The 21,581-nt window shown below is 44.5% G+C and overlaps 1 protein-coding gene across 5 annotated transcripts in view; it reads right to left on the reverse strand.

The window, feature by feature from the left end:
• Window positions 1-21,295, reverse strand: part of LIMA1 (LIM domain and actin binding 1) — a 46,209-nt gene extending 24,914 nt beyond the window's left edge. The window contains exons 1-5 of one of the 5 annotated variants that reach the window (XM_074935805.1): window positions 21,278-21,295; window positions 13,090-13,151; window positions 11,942-12,079; window positions 3,304-3,349; window positions 509-967 (exon numbers count right to left, since the gene is read on the reverse strand). In XM_074935805.1, coding sequence (XP_074791906.1) covers window positions 509-967; window positions 3,304-3,349; window positions 11,942-12,060 — 624 coding nt within the window. In that variant the 5' untranslated portion in view covers window positions 12,061-12,079; window positions 13,090-13,151; window positions 21,278-21,295. The other 4 variants (XM_074935804.1, XM_074935806.1, XM_074935807.1 and 1 more) reach the window with 4 other exon arrangements.
• Window positions 21,296-21,581: the final 286 nt, after the last annotated feature.

Consider the following 21,581-nt stretch of genomic DNA (forward strand, 5'->3'; position numbering starts at 1 on the left):
GCTTATGCTCAGATAAATTGGTTAGTCTCTAAGGTGCCACAAGTACTCCTTTTCTTTTTGTGGATACAGACTAACACGGCTGCTACTCTGAAACAGAGTTGGTGAGTCGAGGTGAGTGAGGTAATATATGTTATTGGCCCAACTTCTGTTGGTGAGACAAGCTTTGAAGCCCTGTGTAAGCTCAAAAACTTGTCTCTCTCAGCAACAGAAGTTGGTCCAATAATAATAAAATAAAATAAAAAAGATATTACCTCACCCATCTTGTCTCTGTAATATCCTAGGACCAACACAGTTACAAGATTGCATACATGGAGAGTCAGCAACATCCATAGAGCGTTCAGCTCTTTAGCACCAATCACTTCAAGATACATTTTTCAGCTTCGGTAATAAAACAAAACTGCCATTTGTACAGTTAATAGCTCTGAACCACCCCCTGCAGAGAGTTTTCAGATGCCAAGGAGACAGTTAATTTTTAGCCTCTTAAGGTCTGAAGTTATACAATCCTTACCTTTGTTTGAGTTGCTTCGCCCTTCTCAAACATCATCTTTAGTTTGTTTAGTGGGATGCTATATTTCTCTATCTTCCCTGATGAGTCCGGGTTTTCACTGGCCTCAGGTTTGCCTACTTGTCTGGATTCTCTTACACAATTTTCCATTTTATCACTCTCCAATGAGTGGATCTTAGACTCCTTGCTGTCAACACTTGGATATTTCAATTGGCCAAAGGCTCCAGAAGGCGATCGGAGTTGAGATCTAGTATAGACCCTTGATGTTTGGTCAGTTTCTGCTTCAGAAGCAGTGTTGGTTTCTACTCCAACACTGGGGCTGGCGACCTTCTGCCTAACCTCAGTACAGTTGCTTTGTAGGGTTTCCGTCCCAGACTGTGTTCCCAATATTGGATTCTCCCACTTCTTCTTTAATACACTCAGAGTCCCCCTTTTAAAATGAGGGGCAAGATTTTCTGTGTTCTAAAAACAACAAGAAGTTAATGCCAGTCAAACTGCCTGATGAAGCATTAAAGCACTTCTTTTCTGTACAAAAGGAAGCAAAGACTCAGTGCTGATCTTAGCCTGCTGCTCTTTCAGACAGCTGTGAATAGTTACAACTGTGCCACATGGAGAAAGCATCTAGGATAGGGGAGGGGGGAGAAGAGAAAAGCTAGGAGCCGAAGCAGGAAGTGATCAAACAGGATGGCCTTATAAGGAAAAAAAGGGAATCAAGGTCTAATGAGAGTTAAATAAGACACAAAAGGCTTGAATCCACACACTAAGGAAATCTAACAGAATCAACACTAGCAGACTTTAGAATGAGAGACTTATGTTAACAATGGGAAAAGCAGCCACATGTGGAGGGGTGCTATGCCAAACGTTGCAATGTTTCCATCTGCTCTAAGGGAAGCAGGGAGAACAATTAACTATCTATTCCAAGAACTAAAGATTATCTTTCAGAAACCACTATTACTTGGGATTTATGCATTTCTACTTTCAGTTAGTGGCAGCATTTCAGTGCCAACAATACAAATTGAACATTACAATTCTTCTGCATCCATTTATAAAATCTGATCATACACTGGAATATCTAATTCTTCTACTAAAGGTAACATTGTGATCACTGACGGCACATACTCATGCACGTAAGTTATGTCCTACAAGCATTGCCACACCACCGCCATAAGCCAACAGAACATATTCTGGGTTAGCTGGTAGTGACCCACAGCAATACTACCCCTCAGATTCAAGTACCTTCAGACTACTTCTGCTCAACAGAACCCCGCATTTAGCAAATTCACATCTAACATCTGCCAGCGCTGCGTTTTTGTGGTCTGCTCTTTATGGATCCTACCATAAGTGAAACTAACTGCAAGTAGAACAGGTCTGCAAGGCTTTAGGGAATTAAACAGGATTAGCAGCTATACTGGGATTTAAATCTCTCACCCCATTACTCTTCTAGTCACATTCTGAATGCTTCTTTACAAACTAACTAGAATTCACCTAAGCTTCAGGAAAAGATCAGTTTATTTGCTCGCTGTATTTAAAGCTAGTACCAAAGTTGTAGGGAAAAATGGCACAATGTATTAAAGAGGTAAAAAAAGGTCCCCCACATGAAGGGTTTTCAGAACAGAATTAGACACTGAAGTTCCTGCAGCTAGAGTTTCCTTGAATCCCAGGTGCACTGCTGCATATGGAGTTCTGGCATGCCTCATACCATGAGTCATTCTGTGCTTAGGCTCTGCTTTGCCCTGCCCATACAAGTGATGCAATGGCTTCCAGTAGTGAGCTGGCATTCTTCCCTATTAATGCTGAGAGAGAACTTCCTACAAAGCACCCCACAACTTGCTCTTATAAATAGGTTTAAATATAAATGTTTTAACCAAGAATTATTGTCCTACATGATCATCCAAAGACTGACTGAGACGTGACAGTATGGGAATGAAGGAGCACTGAACAGGCTCCTGCCTGGTCTCTCTTTCCCTGGCTACAGTGACCCAGAGAAAAGACATGCAATGCTTACTAAGTGTGCTATCAAATTGCTCACCTATGACTGAGGAAGCACGCTCAGAGAGAGAATTGCTCATTCCTTCTGGACACGGTAGTTAACCCTGTACATTTTAAATGAAGAATAAGCAGAGATTCTGCTTGTAAATGCAGACTTGCCATTTTAGTGCATTCTCACTCCCTAGAGTCCCCTGATCCCAGAGCAGTGGGAGGAAGTGAAACTGTAATAGCAGAGCCAAACAGAATGGCGCTCTCTCCTCTCCCAAGGCAAGTAAGTCCAAATGATTTAAAGTCTACTTCAGAGAAGGGTCCCCTAAATGGATTCTGCAGTTAGAAAGGAAGATAACAAATTAGAACTATTGGAAGCTGACAGCATCCCTTTAAGCTTCGAAGTATAGATAAGAAATGAGCAAACAAGAATAGAAACCATACAGCTGCCTACAGCTCAGAACAGAGGTGGCCATTCATGTTTTGTGATTAGAACAGAGGACTCAGAGCCAGCTGCAGCTTGGCTTCTACTTAGGACTGAACCAATGATTCAATGTGTGACCTCGGGCAAGTCACTTGACTTCCTTGTGCTTCAGTCAACCCAGTGCAAGAAGACAGGCCAAAAGCAAGCCCTTAGTGAAAAAAGGCAAACACTGCATCTGAGCCAAGTTTTCTTGCAAACACAAGGTACAAAAAAGCCACAGAGCACATATGGGTTGGTTAGCTTCACTCAAGAGCAGCAGTCTCTGGAAAGGTGTAACATAGCTAGTCATCCTAATTTACATAATGCTTCTCATTCCAGAAGGATCATAAATACTTACATTTCTTTTTTTCTCTGCAGTACCTTCTTCAGCTGCTTTCTGATACCTTTTGGGAAGGGGCGGGGAAGGAAATTTAAAAAAAAAGATTTAATTGGATTACAAAGTTCCAAATACTTTGGTGAGAGCACATTCACCCTGCAACAAGGCTATTACATGCATTCCAGACCTCATGAACAAAAAAATGGAGATCTCAAACACTTATCGGTATGGCTGGTTGGTTGTCATGGAAAAAGTGGTAAAAGACACAAAAAAGTGTATGAACAAGGTACAGGGACACGTTCTTTTGAGCAATACAACTCTTACAGACAAATAAGGTATTTTAAAGCCATTAAAAAACCCAGCATCCACCCCACACTTCATTACCCTGGACAGATAGAACCAAAGCTAAGAGATCGTGGAAGACCTTGTTCAGTTGGTTGCAAAGACTAAAAGAGAGAGCCCAAATAAACTGTAAAAAAGCCCTAGGTTTTCCCACCAAAACATTGTAGCGACAACTTTATTTATGGTCATTAAAGTTCTACTTTTCAGAAGCAACGGATGGTAGCCTGTTTCCTATTTGGGTACATTTATATTCTGCCTTTGAATTCCCCAGTGTACCATTCAGGAGCCTTACAACTCCAGCTGTCTTGCAGTCACATCCATGTCATCATATCACTGGAATCAAACACACCACTTAGATCTCTCTTGCCTGCTTGGGGCCTGATGCTGAAAGATGCTTAAGTAACCTAAGAACAGATTGCATATATCATCCTTATTATTCTCTAGCCTCTCAACATGTCATATATGAGGGTTTTTAAAAAGTTAAATCACAAAACTGTTCGGAGGTTTAATTTTAAAGCCAAATTGTCACCAAGTTAAGGCCAGTTAGTGACATATTAGCAGATTTGAAAGGACATTATAAACTCACAGCTCTTCAAATATCTGCTGGTGCTACCCCCATGACTAAACCTTATCTGGTGGCCTAATCCACTAGAAGAAAATCTCTTACCACCCCGCCTATATTTGTACACTATCACTGATTTTTGTATCAGGCCATTTATTACCCTCTGTGCTGGATTTGTGCATCTTGCATGGGAGGTTTCTCCCTCCCTCTCCTTTGTTAGTCTAAAGAAGCAGAAAGCCTGTGCTGCTCTCCCACCCCATAAGCTGCACAAGCAACTTCCATTCTGCGGGACAGAAGAAAACCACACAAGCGCCTGCACTTGATGGATGTAGTTACGCTGGTCCAAGCCTTGAGGATCTAGGATGTACTGTGCTACAAAGCTTCCAGGTTTGTCTTCCCAACATAGTTCCTTCATGGCAAGGCATGGAACTGAAGTGAGCAACAAACGGGGCGAGTCCCTTGCTGCTCTGCCTCTTCCTGGATAGAGACACAAAAATGTACTGGAGAAAACAGACTGAAGATGTGTCAGAGGGTAGGGTGGCCCTTTAAAGGAGCTGGCTTAGCCCCCACCTCTGACTGATTAGATGCATCCCAGGTGATTGACTGGATGTCAGGCATCGCGTGATCATCAGCAGGTCACCTGATCCTCAGATAAAAGGCCAACAAACAGCTCAGTTGGGGACAGAAAGAGTGGCAGGGAACAGTTAGGCTGGTGCCCGAAGGCTTTTTTATTTGGCTGCTGAAATGAAGTGCGTGCAGAGTAAAAGCCACTGCAAACACCTGATTCTGGGAAAGACCGACAGCCCCAGGTAGCTAACTTCCATGACAATGGAGCATGTGGCAGAAATACATTTGTGTAACCAGGAGCTCAGGCTTGTGCAGAGCCAAGACTTAACTCAAAACCTTAACTGATTTTTCAAAATAAGGAAACGCCTGTAGAAGGAATGTGATCAGTTTATGGAAACATGGGCCAAGATTATCAGCTCTGCATATCTGAGTGTAACTTCACTGGAGTCAGGGGAGCTGCAGCCACTGGTAGCATTGCAGAATTTGGACCTACTCTATCAGTAGCAGCTCACTGGGGGAGGGGGACATTTATATTCCCCAAATTTAGTGTTTAATTTCTAGGAGAGTAAATTTTGTCTCGTCTGTCTCATTTCTTTGCCGATTCTTTTGCCCATCACAACCCCTGAACACTAGCAACACCCAAAGAGTCTCCATCACTGAAGCAAAGTACTGAGTTCAGCCTGTCTGGTAACAAGTTTGGGTCTCTGCTGTTCAAAGGTGTGCACTACAGTTGTAGCCTACAAGGTAAGACGAGATGGTGAGGTTCTAGCATATTGGATTTATGTATTAGTTTTGCACATTTTGAAAGCTTTTGCTCAAATCCTGATTGGCCACTTGCAACAATTAACATGGTGATCTCATCCTAATCTATGAGAAATCTCTCCATTTTTGTACAACTGACTACCATTGCTGGATAAGCCCAGGACTGTAAATGGCAGGGCAACTGCATGGGTGGAACAAGGTTCACAGGCAGAGTTGTGCATGAGACCCAGCAATGGAACAGCAAGGACATTACAGGCAAAGAGTGAGCTGCATTGGAAAAAATATCAGAAGACTGAAGGCGGCGGCAGCCTGGAAAGACATGATGTTAAAGGCAGGGACTGAGATATTGTGCCAGTATCGGAAAGGAGTCTGCACAACGCATGGTTTAAGTCTTGCACTAACAGCCCCTCAATTTCACTAATAGTTAGTCACAAACTTAAACACAAGTTGAGAAGAGCCAGGCAGTTTGCATGGTATTTTGGGATATAAAAATGGTTTTAAAAGCAGTAGTTTTAGCTGAAAGAGCTGTAGTAGGATTAGGTTTCCTGATGTCGATTTCAAGATTGGTGAACCCAGTGGTAACTGGGGTGTCCTTCTCTAAATAGCCCTGCCATTGCTTTCATGAGGGTAGGGAAGCCCTGCTTGGTTAAAGTATAATGCAGTGAATTACTCCAGTAAATGCCATTTTAAAGGATTATTAAAGTTTAGCAAATTGACCAGGCTCAATTTCAAAATCACAGTTAGAGGCAATTGAATCACTGACGATGGACATAACTAGCATTTTCTTCCTTGCGCTCAACACTTCTAAAGAACAAAATAGCATGTTCCAGGAATGGACTAGAGATCAGTTATTTAAAAAATAATTCAGAGGAGCAGCCTCTCATGAGAGGCTTCCACACATCCCATTACCAGTTACAGAAGTATATACCAGCCTATATTATGAAAATAGTCTGGGATTTTCAAAGCAGACTAAGCCCTGGTCTACACTAGGACTTTAGGTCGAATTTAGCAGCATTAAATCGATGTAAACCTGCACCCGTCCACACGATGAAGACCTTTATTTCGACTTAAAGGGCTCTTAAAATCGATTTCCTTACTCCACCCCTGACAAGTGGATTAGCGCTTAAATCGGCCTTGCCGGGTCGAATTTGGGGTACTGTGGACACAATTCAATGGTATTGGCCTCCGGGAGCTATCCCAGAGTGCTCCATTTTGACCGCTCTGGACAGCGCTCTCACCTCAGATGCACTGGCCAGGTAGACAGGAAAAGAACCGCGAACTTTTGAATCTCATTTCCTGTTTGGCCAGCGTGGCAAGCTGCAGGTGACCATGCAGAGCTCATCAGCAGAGGTGACCATGATGGAGTCCCAGAATCGCAAAAGAGCTCCAGCATGGACCGAACGGGAGCTACGGGATCTGATCGCTGTATGGGGAGAGGAATCCGTGCTATCAGAACTCCGTTCCAGTTTTCAAAATGCCAAAACCTTTGTCAAAATCTCCCAGGGCATGAAGGACAGAGGCCATAACAGGGACCCGAAGCAGTGCCGCGTGAAACTGAAGGAGCTGAGGCAAGCCTACCAGAAAACCAGAGAGGCGAACGGCCGCTCCGGGTCAGAGCCCCAAACATGCCGCTTCTATGATGAGCTGCATGCCATTTTAGGGGGTTCAGCCACCACTACCCCAGCTGTGTTGTTTGACTCCTTCAATGGAGATGGAGGCAATACGGAAGCAGGTTTTGGGGACGAGGAAGATGATGATGACGAGGTTGTAGATAGCTCACAGCAAGCAAGCGGAGAAACCGGTTTTCCCGACAGCCAGGAACTGTTTCTCACCCTGGACCTGGAGCCAGTATCCCCCGAACCCACCCAAGGCTGCCTCCTGGACCCAGCAGGCGGAGAAGGGACCTCCGGTGAGCGTACCTTTTAAAATACTATACATGGTTTAAAAGCAAGCATGTGAAAGGATTACTTTGCCCTGGCATTCGCGGCTCTCCTGGATATACTCCCAAAGCCTTTGCAAAAGGTTTCTGGGGAGGGCAGACTTATTGCGTCCTTCATGGTAGGACACTTTACCACTCCAGGCCAGTAACACGTACTCGGGAATCATTGTACAACAAAGCATTGCAGTGTATGTTTGCTGGCGTTCAAGCAACATCCGTTCTTTATCTCTCTGTGTTATCCTCAGGAGAGTGAGATATAATCCATGGTCACCTGGTTGAAATAGGGTGCTTTTCTTCAGGGGACACTCAGAGGAGCCCATTCCTGCTGGGCTGTTTGCCTGCGGCTGAACAGAAATGTTCCCCGCTGTTAGCCACAGGGAGGGGGGAGGCAAAATGCGACCTTGTAACGAAAGCACATGTGCTATGTATGTAATGTTAACAGCAAGGTTTACCCTGAAAGAGTGCAGCCAGTGTTTTATAAAATGTGTCTTTTTAAATACTGCTGTCCCTTTTTTTTTCCTCCACCAGCTGCATGTGTTTCAATGATCACAGGATCTTCTCCTTCCCAGAGGCTAGTGAAGATTAGAAAGAAAAAAAAAAACGCACTCGAGATGAAATGTTCTCCGAGCTCATGCTGTCCTCCCACACTGACAGAGCACAGACGAATGCGTGGAGGCAAATAATGTCAGACTGCAGGAAAGCACAAAATGACCAGGAGGAGAGGTGGCAGGCTGAAGAGAGTAAGTGGCGGGCTGAAGAGAGGGCTGAAGCTCGAATGTGGCGGCAGCGTGATGAGAGGAGGCAGGATTCAATGCTGAGGCTGCTGGAGGACCAAAGCAGTATGCTCCAGTGTATGGTTGAGCTGCAGCAAAGGCAGCTGGAGCACAGACTGCCACTACAGCCCCTGTGTAACCAACCGCCCTCCTCCCCAAGTTCCATAGCCTCCACACCCAGACGCCCAAGAACACGGTGGGGGGGCCTCCGGCCAACCAGCCACTCCACCACAGAGGATTGCCCAAAAAAAGAAGGCTGTCATTCAATAAATTTTAAAGTTGTAAACTTTAAGTGCTGTGTGGCATTTTCCTTCCCTCCTCCACCACCCCTCCTGGGCTACCTTGGTAGTCATCCCCCTATTTGTGTGATGAATGAATAAAGAATGCGTGAATGTGAAGCAACAATGACTTTATTGCCTCTGCAAGCGGTGATCAAAGGGAGGAGGGGAGGGTGGTTAGCTTACAGGGAAGTAGAGTGAACCAAGGGGCGGGGGGTTTCATCAAGGAGAAACAAACAGAACTTTCACACTGTAGCCTGGCCAGTCATGAAACTGGTTTTCAAAGCCTCTCTGATGCGTACCGCGCCCTCCTGTGCTCTTCTAACCGCCCTGGTGTCTGGCTGCGCGTAACCAGCGGCCAGGCAATTTGCCTCAACCTCCCACCCCACCATAAACGTCTCCCCCTTACTCTCACAGATATTGTGGAGCGCACAGCAAGCAGTAATAACAGTGGGAATATTGGTTTCGCTGAGGTCTAAGCGAGTCAGTAAACTGCGCCAGCGCGCCTTTAAACGTCCAAATGCACATTCTACCACCATTCTGCACTTGCTCAGCCGGTAGTTGAACAGCTCCTGACTGCTGTCCAGGCTGCCTGTGTACGGCTTCATGAGCCATGGCGTTAAGGGGTAGGCTGGGTCCCCAAGGATAACTATAGGCATTTCAACATCACCAACAGTTATTTTCTGGTCTGGGAATAAAGTCCCTTCTTGAAGCTTTTGAAACAGACCAGAGTTCCTGAAGATGCGAGCGTCATGTACCTTTTCCGGCCATCCCATGTTGATGTTGGTGAAACGTCCCTTGTGATCCCCCAGAGCTTGCAGCACTATTGAAAAGTACCCCTTGCGGTTTATGTACTCGCCGGCTTGGTGCTCCGGTGCCAAGAAAGGGATATGGGTTCCGTCTATGGCCCCACCACAGTTAGGGAATCCCATTGCAGCTAAGCCATCCACTATGACCTGCACACTTCCCAGGGTCACTACCCTTGATATCAGCAGATCTTTGATTGCGTGGGCAACTTGCATAACAGCAGCCCCCACAGTAGATTTGCCCACTCCAAATTGATTCCCAACTGACCGGTAGCTGTCTGGCGTTGCAAGCTTCCACAGGGCTATCGCCACTCGCTTCTCAACTGTGAGGGCTGCTCTCATCTTGGTATTCGTGCGCTTCAGGGCAGGGGAAAGCAAGTCACAAAGTTCCATGAAAGTGCCCTTACGCATGCGAAAGTTTCGCAGCCACTGGGAATCGTCCCAGACCTGCAACACTATGCGGTCCCACCAGTCTGTGCTTGTTTCCCGAGCCCAGAATCGGCGTTCCACAGCATGAACCTGCCCCATTAGCACCATGATGCATGCATTGGCAGGGCCCATGCTTTCAGAGAAATCTGTGTCCATGTCCTGATCACTCACGTGACCGTGCTGACGTCGCCTCCTCGCCCGGTAGCGCTTTGCCAGGTTCTGGTGCTGCATATACTGCTGGATAATGCGTGTGGTGTTTAATGTGCTCCTAATTGCAAAAGTGAGCTGAGCGGACTCCATGCTTGCCTTGGTATGGCGTCCGCACAGAAAAAAGGCGCGAAATGATTGTCTGCCGTTGCTCTGACGGAGGGAGGGGCGACTGACGACACGGCTTACAGGGTTGGCTTCAGGGGGCTAAAATCCACAAAGGGGGTGGCTTTACATCAAGGAGTAGTTCAGGCAGGACTTCACGGAGGGTTCCAATAAGAAATGGTGCACCTAAGTTATTGTTCTTATTGGAACAAGGAGGTTAGCCTGGCCTCTGATTGATACATGGCTAGATCTACCTCGCTGCACCTTCTCTGTGAGTGACTGCAGTGTGACCTAGAGGAATGAGTCCCCTAGACAGGGGAGGAGGCAAATGAGTACAAAACAAATCTGGTCTATTTCTTGTTTTGATCCACTCCATCTATCTTTTACATCTTTGGCTGGCAGCAGACGGTGCAGAAGGACATATTGCCTACCTGCTCACCATAAGACGGTTCAATAGGACTGACTGCCGGACTTAAGAGAATGACCTGGTCAAGTCACTAAAAATTTAGTCCCTGCGCCCATGTCTGCCCAGGCATTCCTGATCGACCTCACACAGGCGACCAGGAGTACCTCCGACATGACGAGGACGGCTACCAGTCGTATTGTACCGTCTGCTGCCACAAGGCAATGGGTTGCTGCTACTGTGTAGCAATGCCGTACCGCGTCTGCCAGCACCCAGGAGACATACGGTGACGGTTACCTGAGTGGGCTCCATGCTTGCGGTGGTATGGCGTCCGCACAGGTAACTCAGGAAAAAAAGGCGCGAAACGATTGTCTGCCCTTGCTTTCATGGAGGGAGGGAGGGAGGGAAGGGGCGACTGACGATATGTACCCAGAACCACCCGCGACAATGTTTCAGCCCCATCAGGCATTGGGATCTCAACCCAGAATTCCAATGGGCAGCGGAGACTGCGGGAACTGTGGGATAGCTACCCACAGTGCAACGCTCTGGAAATCAACTCTAGCCTCGGTACTGTGGAAGCACTCCGCCGAGTTAATGCACTTAATGCACTTCTGTGAGGACACACACACTCGAATATATAAAACCGATTTCTATAAATTCGACCTTATTCCGTAGTGTAGACATACCCTAAGGGAGTTAAGTGCCCAATTTACACTCAAGGTCCCACCTGTGGTCTGCACATTTCTCAAGTACCAATGACATGCATTTCCAGCAAGCACACTTAATGTAAGTGTTTGAGTGGGGCTGCCTTCTTTCTTGGTTACAATAAAGCATTATTGTTTGAATGGGAAACCAATCTTGCCTCTCTGCAAGTGAGCACTCCCCCAGTAAACAAAGATTACCACAGGCTAAGGGGGAGATCTATGAAGAACCCTTTGTTAAAATACTGTTTCTAGACTAGCCCTTTTAACCCCTTGGGTTTCCTATCAGGAAATCCATCATTGGCAACTGTCAGTACTGGGCTTCAAACTGGAATTATGCTGTAGTTGTGAAAGGAGATCCTGCTCGCCACCATGCCTTGTAGAAAGTGTAGGACTGGTGAACTTTTCATCTCATACAAAGGATGCAAAGATCTGTTTCTGATGGAAGAGTAAATCCATGGGTGGTAGCTACTAAGCCCCAACTATGGATGCCTAATAGAATATCATGAATCAACCGTCAAGGTTCCACCTTCTCTTCCAGCAGGAGGGGGTGCTAGTGCTCACAATGGCAGCCGGAAAGGGGTATTGTAGTTCTATGGCTAATGCATCAGGATTTGCCAATTGCCTGAAGCACATTCTATGAGTATTTTATTGCACAGAGGATGGGGTTTAACTGAATTTTAAAAAGGTAAGCAGTGCAGATGGGGAATGGCCACCATCAGCTTGCAAGGTGTCAGCTGCTAGGCTACACACCTGTTTTTGAACTAAAGCCTCACAGCACTTACCTGGAGAATCTCTCAAGGAGAGCTGATGACTTATTCTTGTTGACTAGAGAAAGCTCTTTGGCAGTGATTCTCAGAGAGTGTGATGTCCATTGTCTTCTGTTAAATGGAGATGGCTCCATCTTGTGAAAGCAGAAATATCTATGAAAAACAAAGCAAAGAAGCAATCAATATGAAATAGTGATCCAAAAAGGATTTGGACTGAGTGGCTACAAATTGTCAGTCTTTATTTGGGCACTACAAGCATGTTTCATATAATTGTTGCCAAGTAACAGTCACTGCAGGCTCCTTGGATCAAGTGGATAAAAAACTAAATCAATAGCTCTAGATTAAAAATCATATTCAAGCAACTTTATAATCTATTTTACTGGTAAAAACACTGACCATTGCAACAGAATGGGAAGAGAGGACAAGCTCAGAGTGAAAAGAACGCTAACAGGAGACCCCCCACAATTCAGATCCATAGGTTCCATGGCACGAAAAGCTCCAGGAAGCCCTGCCTGCCCTTACCCACTCTGGCTTCTAAAACAAACCTTCAGGCATTTATGTAAGAAGGTTAGAGTTATGAAACCTAAGAGGATGTAATTCCTATGCAAACATTGCTCATTTATTGTCATGGTCTTCAGATTTAATGCAGCAGCCGCTTCCTTTGTGAGTTGGAACTAGTCCTCTGCTCATAGACAGGTCTGCAAACTTGATATTACAACAGCTCTCAGTTACCTAGAGGAATGGCTTTAAACATACTGTACTGCTGTAAACTGGGACATGGTTTTGAACAGCTCTTTAGTGTGGAAGCTGTCAGAAAGCAAAACCAGAATTTACGCATATCCAATTATTATTATTATTATTTTAGAACAGTTTTGAGGGCCCCATGATAACGCCACAAATGATTTGACTCCTAATGGGCATGTTGCTTGTTCCTCCTTTCTGTGATATTGGGGAACAGAATATCAGTTGATCACACCAGAGACACTGTTTTTAAGGTAACATCTCTTCTCACATGTCTGAAGATTGCTCCCATAAGATATGGGAGCATAAATTGCTAGAGGGATCCTTAGTGTTACAGTAAAGAAATGCGACCTAGACTGATATTTTTTCAGTTTCCTGTATTTAATTTGCTCTATTCACAAGTGAAAAAAAGATTTACTTACTAGATGCTGACGAGGCCTCAGAATATAGCTCCACAGATCCACTCTTGGAGTAAAAATCACACCTGAAATGGAAGCACTAAGTAAATTTGACAGTGTCACCACAGCGAAAGGCAGAGAACTAGCATACTTCTCTAGGGACATTTTTCTAACCTATGCAAAAAAGGACCCAGAATAGGGAAAAATGCGTATAAGGATGATAACCTATTTTATGATATGATGCACTCATGATTACTTCCTGGTTTGGAAGCAGACACTTTGCAAGCACAGCAAATCCAGGCTGCACTACCATTAGACAGATTTCAGATCAATCCTTTCAGGCTACACTCCTGATGCAGTTGGAGCACAACTCTTAAAAATCTGTAGGTGGACAAGTCAATACATTCTAACTTTTTCCAACTTCAGGTACTAGAGATGGTAACCACTGCGCACCAGGAACCATCCATGGATGTGTCTCCACCAAGGACAGGGTTCTTCAGAACAGCCCATTTGAATTTCACTGGCACAAGTTCTGAAAGGACAACAAGACTATTGTACTATCCAAGACAGCACATATTGACAAACCAGTGCCAAAACTAGCGTTTGCATAGGAAGTTTTGCTTTCATATTAGCCACAATATCAAACAGTAAAAAACAAAAAACATACTACTGGGTCCTCAAATGGTAGGGTGGGTGGGGGAAAACCAAACAAGGAACTACTGTGCTAAACCTCAGAGACTTTCTATGCCCAGCTGAAATTTTCAAGGGCCAAGTTTCAAATCCCTGAAAAGGGTCATAAAGGGGACTATGACTGTAATTTCAGTTCTGGATGGATTTGATATTACTGATGTCAGTCTCTTGACACTTTCCAAACTATGTACTCTGAAACATTTTTGCATAGTTAGGGCAGACAGTGCATGTGTTCACAAGATGAAAAGTTACTCAAAGTACTTGCTTATAAAGTCTTGTCTCATGACACTGAAAATCCAGTGAAACTAACCTGTAAGATCCTTTTCTAGCACGGAAAGAAAGCATGTAGTGAAGCCCACATGATCACAAATCACTTAGTAGCAAGATTCTTCCATACACAAATAATTTTGCACTAAATGTCTACAGACATTAAGGCCTTGCTCCTGCAAGGCTGCTGTGCTCCAGTGTAAGTGGAAGTTAAAAGGTGCACAAGTTCTAGATACATTCCTTCACATTAACAAGGCCTTGTCTACACCAAGAGATTTTCCTCAATTACAGCCATCACTGATATAGCTGCTTTTGTGCAAACTGCAGCATAGGCAGACAAGGCCACTATTTGCACATGAATAATGCCCGTTTATGTATGGCTATAACCAAAGAAAATTCCATTGTAGAAGAGTCTCTAGTCACCAGTTAGTCCGCTCCCTTCCAAGGATGCCAAGAAGCCAAGCGACAGTGAATAGCCATAGCTGAGATTTGTGGGTAAGTGTAATCCATGTGCTAATATATCCCTCTCTTAACTACACAGAAATGCTCGTTAAAACAGGATCAGTTTCTCCATGCTTTGTACCTTGCACTTTTACATGTAATGCTCCATACCTGGGCTTTACAGGATTAAGCCTGCTGTTTAACGCTAACTGAAAATGACCGACATGCTCTAAACAGGGCACATGTAACAAAGCTGGATTTCACTTTCAGTTACCTCTATTGTGTGATTTTGCAATTTCACCCTGGTTTGGGTGTACAACTTGGTGGAATAGTGACAGGAGTGGAATTAGTTCATTTTGTAAGCAATTAAGATGTATACAAAAAGACTTTTCTTTTGTAATTTTTAATTGGTTGAAGGTCAGATCATTTAGGAGGAAAATCCTGTTACCAAGATGAGGTGGCCAGCTGATACGGACATTAAAATGCTGCACTGTTGTAACAGAAAGAATATGCAAAGGAAGGTGAAAGTAAACAGGAATGTTTAAACAACACACCTTGTTTTAAACACTAACATTCTGTTCATTTACCTTTGATAGTAATAATTTTGACTTCCAGCAGATAACACATGCATTACATTTCAGATACCACTCCTTTACCTACAGGGCACATCTGTGTTAAAACAATCATGACTCATTCCAGCAAACATCTCTTCCATAACAGGAGCAATCGCTGTTATGTTTTTCAAAATTGAAGCAAAGTAGTATGCATGCACACACACACAAAATGAAAGTTGTCAGGAAGATGTTAACAAATCTGTGTTCCATCTTCTTAACACCTTCCAATATCTATCTTACTTTGTTTAAAGATTCATCATGTTTCTAAAGCATCCATGCTACTTCCTAGCCTCTTCTGGGTAAATTCATTCCAGACCACTTCCAGAAAGCAATATTCATTGACTACGAGTATTAGTTTACTATCTGTTTTGTACAAACATGCTCTGTGCTGCACAATACAAAGACATTCTCTGCCCCAGAGATTCACAATCTAAAGGACACAGACAAGGCACCCAGAGAAATCCAGAAGCGTAGGTAATAAAGGGGTTACTTGCTAGCACCAATGTCTGTACTCCAAATGTATCTACCTCCACAGTCCCACTGTAGAAGTCATATGCCTAGCTACATTGTTATGGAACCTTTTTGAGCAGTATTTGCCTGATAGGAGGAATGAGAAATTCCCTCAAGCTACACATTCCATAGGGAGAGTACATAAATAACCTGCCTCATCAACTCCTTTCTCTCTGCTTGACGAGTCATGGAACCAACTTCTTCCCTGCTCCATTCAAATCTGGCTGTAAATAATTTACATTGTTAGCATTAAAGATTAAAAGTGTTTTTATTTTAGCTTTTCAACTGTTTTGTTGTATTTTTGGTAGCGTAGTTCTGAGTTTCCTTGAGTTTTGCCCAACATGGTTGACTAGTCTTATAAAAGAAGAGTTGCAACAGCAAGAACGAGGATTTAAGAAACGTTCCTCTTGGACAATAAACTGTAATCTGCCTCAGACCACAATGAGAAATTCCTCTTGCATGTTGTGGAAAGGCACTCAAGTAAAACCTGTAACAACTACAAGCCTTCTTTAAAAGGGCTCCAAAGGACCATAAGACCAACCCATTAGCCTAGTCCAGTAAGAGATTCTCTACAAAAGGAGTCTCCCAAGCATGACTAGCTGTGCCGATGGGGTTATCACCTTGTAATGGTATCCCATGAAAATCAAAACAGATTTTAGGGGTTACAGAACCATGTTCCTGGGATGGAGGCAAGGAAAGCACCCCAATTACTGCCTCTTTGGATCTGTTGGAGGAGATCTAGAGTATTCTCCATGTGGATAATGAGCCCTCATTGGCATGGAAACCACAGTTCTGGAGTAAGATGATACCATATATGGAACCAGGTGGGTGCATGGTTCTTGTCAGATCCAAGCTTGGTACCATAGACTTCTCTGAACTGAGAAAAGCAGGTTCCCTACCATGCCACTGCAATTCCACCTCAAGAAGAAACTAGCTCAGACACAGGAACATCTGACTTGAATATGACTACTCATTGTACATGAATTTAAGAACATACAAGTCTCTACAAGATTACAGGTTTAGTGAATATTTTCGTTTGTTTTATGTAATGATACCGAGAACTCTGAAATAGCATTATAACTGTCTAATACACTAATCACTCAAACTAAGATAACCTATTAAAACAGCCTTGCAAAATTCATCTTGAGCTGAGTTAGTGTTGGGGGGGGGGGCACGCGTGCTGGGTTAAATGGGGTAGTAAACTAGCATTTTTATCATCATTGTGGAAGGGTGGATGAGAATATTTGGAGCCTGGCAAGTTTTTATGACAATTTACAAAAGGTGGAGTAGAAAATGGTACATCAGCCATAACTAAACTTCCCCATTTGCATCACAGCCACTGTAAATTAAAACTTTACATTTACCATAGTAGAGTAAAACCTATATATAGATATATTGGAAGATCTAGAGAAAATATTTATACACAGATTTGACTCCCTATTAGTTAGCTGCCTCCAGGTAGGGCAGAGTGGTTTGTTTTTAAAGACATTTATATTGAGGTGTCTGCAAAAAGAAGCATCTGCTGTAACAGCTCATTAGTTAATAGCAAAAGGGACATCAGAGCTGAGCAGTGGGACCAACAAAGCAAAATCAACTGAAGCAGAGCAGAGGTATACATTGATCACAGAATCATAGAAGTTGAGGGTTGGAAGAGACCTCAGAAGGTCATCTAGTCCAACCCCCTGCTCAAAGCAGGACCAATCCCCAACTAAATCATCCCATTGATGACCCACTAATCCGCCAATTCATTACCCAAGATCTTTTTTTTTTTTTTTCTAAATAAAATAGAGGTGTATACATTTATTTTTCTGGTGATAACCTACAATAGTTACATGCAGTGTTGTTGTAGCCATGTTGATCCCAGGATATTAGGGAGACGATGTGGGTGAGGCAGTATCTTTTATTGGATCAACTTCTGTTGGAGAGAGTGACAAGCTTTTGTGCTTACGCAGAGCTCTTCTTCAGGTCAACAGTTATAGGCAGTATATACACTTTCAAGTTTTATATATGTTGCTCAGTGTTGTATCTTTTTGCCCTCACAGGAAGGTCCTAGGATTTTTAGAAGTTCATTTGTCTGTCATCTAAATAGTAATTTATCAGGACTACGACTCATTAGGTCATCGTATGAGGAAAAATCTTCAATAGCTGGGCATGTAACAAACAAGAGATACAAAACACCAGGCCACTTTGCTGAATTTTAACTTTGGTACCATAGAATACAGAAACAAACATCTCCCTGCCAGTTTTCTGATCTACAGAGACTTTGGAGCCATTTTCTCAGAAATAATAGCACCTAAGTCTCAGATATTTACTGCTCAGAATGCCATTTCCCAGAAAGTTGTCATTCACAATTCTTGTTTTAAACATGATGTAAAAACCTAGATTTAAGACTCAGCGGTAGTACAAGCATTTGATGTTAAAACCAGATCTGATAAATATCTGTGTTAAATCAGCGGGACCATATTCAAATATGAGGGGTCATTTAACATACTGAATAATGGACTTATATTCATACAAAGTGTTCTTTGGTAAAAGGCTCAGATATCTGCATCAACACAAATACCTGATTCTGCCTGGGGCTCAGAGACGCTTAACTGTCTAGCTACCAAGCTATTGACTTCAGTGCCAACAGAACACTGAAGTAGCAGTAGCTACCACAACCTCTCATTAAGCTTCTTCACATTTGCTAAGGGCAGGTCTAAACTACAGCCAGGATCGAGGCGCTGAGATCAATCCACCGACGGTCAATTTAGCGGGTCTAGTGAAGACCTGCCAAATCGACAGCAGATCGCTCTCCAGTCGACCCCTGTACTCTATCCCCAACAAGAAGAGCAAGGTAAGTCCCCTGCTGTAACTCGACCTAAGGTGCGTTGACGCCAGCTGTTATTCACGTAGCTGGAGTTGCGTACCATAGGTCGACTTACCGCAGTAGCGTAGACATAGCATAAGAGTCAACCTCCTTTAGGAATAGGCTTTGCTTGTACAATTCAAATATTCAGGATGTTCAGTTAAAAGTTGAACGTGTAAAAATTACATTTTTAACCGATACTGTCACCCTAAGAAATATCAGACCAGTTATTATAAATATATTTCTGTCACATTCTGCTGAACCACTGGGGGCACTGCACACCACAAAAAAACAAAAACAGAAGACCATCCTCTAAAAAAAATTAATGTTTAATTTCATTAGTTGAATGCTAGTTTACAAATTGGTCAAGCTAAAAATACAGAGAGATACACCTGTTGAATCACTTGACTTTCTAACAGAAGTTTATTAAAGCAGATACAGTAGGAATAGTAGAAATATTCCTACTGCCCAAGGAAGAACAATGGATGTACAGGTGCTCCTAAGCTGATAAAGATACCAGCTATGATACTGTTTATAGAAAGACAAATTAAGATTCTATACCACAACAGCAGAATTCTCTCTCTGTAGAACGTACTTTAAAAATTTGCAGGTAATCAACGAAATAAAAGAGAATGTGCACTGCTCAAGAAGTTCACAGATCCTATTAATATCTGTGTACTACCATAACATAGTACCTTGAACTAAACATTACCTCCCACTTGAGAAATTATGAAAGAATAAGGCTCTTTGGGTTCACTATACAGTCTAATCTTTCAATTAATAGAATAAGATCAAAGTCTGCAGTCAGTTAATTAGATCTGAAGACACCACAACCATAATATTCCAGAATAGGACAAAATGCTAACTGCACTATCTCCTAGAATTGTGGCAGGAAAATCTGAATGTTTTCTAGTTTAATCGTTTTTGAATATAAGTTTTCAGTTTCCCAACCGCTCAATTCAAAATTCAAAACTATTCCTGGATTTCCTACCCCAAACAAATAAGTCCACACTTGAGGAGGAAAGGTGGCCATGAACAAGTCACTTGAGACAAGCTTACACAGAAACAAGGTGGTTATCAAATTAGGGTGTAACCTACAACCATCACACTGTAGCTCATGAAGATACTGTGGTCCAGATTTGTACCAAAGCTGGAAAAGGGAGGATAACTCTAAACATTTTTCCTCTTTAATGGTATGAGAGGCTTGTAACAGCAAAATAATTATTACTGGGGCTTTTTTCTTAAATCGCATTTCGAAGAGTTCACCTAGTATTTAGGGCATATCCTGAAAGAATGTGAAGACTATACCATGCCCTTGACTAAATATTTGTTAGCAGCCTATATAAAACAGGCTCTCCACAAACGTAACAAGATGCCATCAGACACCTTTCATTTCTTTGAAAGATGGGAGCAGACAACTTTCATTGCTGAATTTTCAATACTGCATAGCACAGAAAAAGAGAGAAAATTAACACAAGTGATCAGACAATTTATATTACGAGCCCAGTGAAACCTTGTTATGGATGAAGTTAAAACCTCATTGAGGCTGATAACTGAATGGTGAGTTCATGCCTACCATTACTGTAAGGATAAACCCCCACCTACGACAAAAGAAGTATGTGAACCCATCAAGGAACTTTTGCTGAGTACTGTTTTGGGTAGGTGGTACATGTATGGGAAGGCAAAACAGAAACTGGAAAAAGAGAGAGTGAAAGACAGCTGGAAAGAGCAGTTGAAAGAATGTAGCTGACCCTAGAAGAAACCTGGGGAGAAATTTTTGGGTTGGGGGTACAGACTGCTTGGGGCTGTGAGTTACAAAAACAAAACAGTCTTCTGCTTCTTAATTCTTTCTGCATTCAGAGACACAGGGCTTTATGTATTCTTTGTAAATAAAGAAGAGTGCATTAGAGAAATAAATACTTGACTATCACCAATTTCTACACCTAATTAGAACCACCAACTAGACTCCAGAGTTTTTTTGTTAAACTAGCCACTAAGGCCAAACAGGGTAACAATATGAAGAAACCATTTCTGTTCGGTTTCATTTTGAACATGGAGGTGGCAAATCTATCCAAGATTTATGCAGTCATGAGAACTTTATACAGCAAAAGCTCCTAAGGGCATTGGTTTGATTTACTGTATAACAGCACAGCTTGAGAGCGGCACAGGCTTTTAGGTTTTTAAAGTAGCTCAAGCAAGCAAAGGGTCACATGTCCAGCTTTCATTCCAGAGAAAATTCCCACGGTGGGCACGACCAGCGGCTTCCTCCTGCTGCGGTTTGCCGAGCCGATTTCCAGGACTCGGGAGGGGCAGGAAGCGAATCCAGGGCATAAGACGGGCATAAAGGCTTGACCCAGCCCGCCCCGGTTTACGAGGACTCATGTCAGCGCGGATCCGTGCGGCTCGGGCCGCCCCGGGGGCTCCCCCCACAGCCCTGGGGGCACAGCGAGCAGCGGGCCGCTGTGACAGCTGCCTGCGGGATGGACCGAGCCAGGCCCCCGCCCGCCACGGCGGCCCGCGCTGCGGGCAGGGAGCGGAGCTTCAGCCCGGCAGGTCGCTCCGGGCACGGCGCAGCTCGGCCCGCCGGGGCCCGGGGGGAAGCCAGGGCCTGGGGGCGCCCAGCCCCACCACCGGCCGCGGCGCCGGGAGGCGGCCTGGGCCAGACCCTCGGAGGGAACCCGGGCTCCGACGGGCCGAACCCACCGGCCCAGGGGCGTCCGGGCGCGGCGGGACCCAGCAAGCCGGGCACCGGACCCCTGAGGGGACCCGGCCGGCTCCGGACCGGGCCAGGCGGCCCCAGCGCCCGCAACAACCCACCTGCGGCGGGCCGGGAGCCGCGCACCTGTCGCTGCTGAGGAGACGGCGGCGGCACCTACAGCGCAGAGCGGGCGGCTCCGCCAGGGCAGGGGCTTTGGCCACGCCCCCTCCTGCCGCTGGCCACGCCCCACCCGAACCTTGGCCACGCCCCGTCTCCCTGCCGCGGGTCGTGTTGGAAAAAGCCGGGAGGTGGGCGGGCGCGCTCCCTCGGTGCGCATGCGCACTATTCTTCCCCGCCCCTCCTTGCTTAAGCGTCTGTGCGCATGCGCACCAATCTGTCGCTGTTCTGTTCCCCTCCCCTTGCGGGGGACCGAGTGACCCCTGGCGGC

The sequence above is a fragment of the Natator depressus genome, chromosome 20 (genome assembly GCF_965152275.1).
Source record: "Natator depressus isolate rNatDep1 chromosome 20, rNatDep2.hap1, whole genome shotgun sequence".
NCBI classification, from domain to species: Eukaryota; Metazoa; Chordata; order Testudines; family Cheloniidae; genus Natator; species Natator depressus.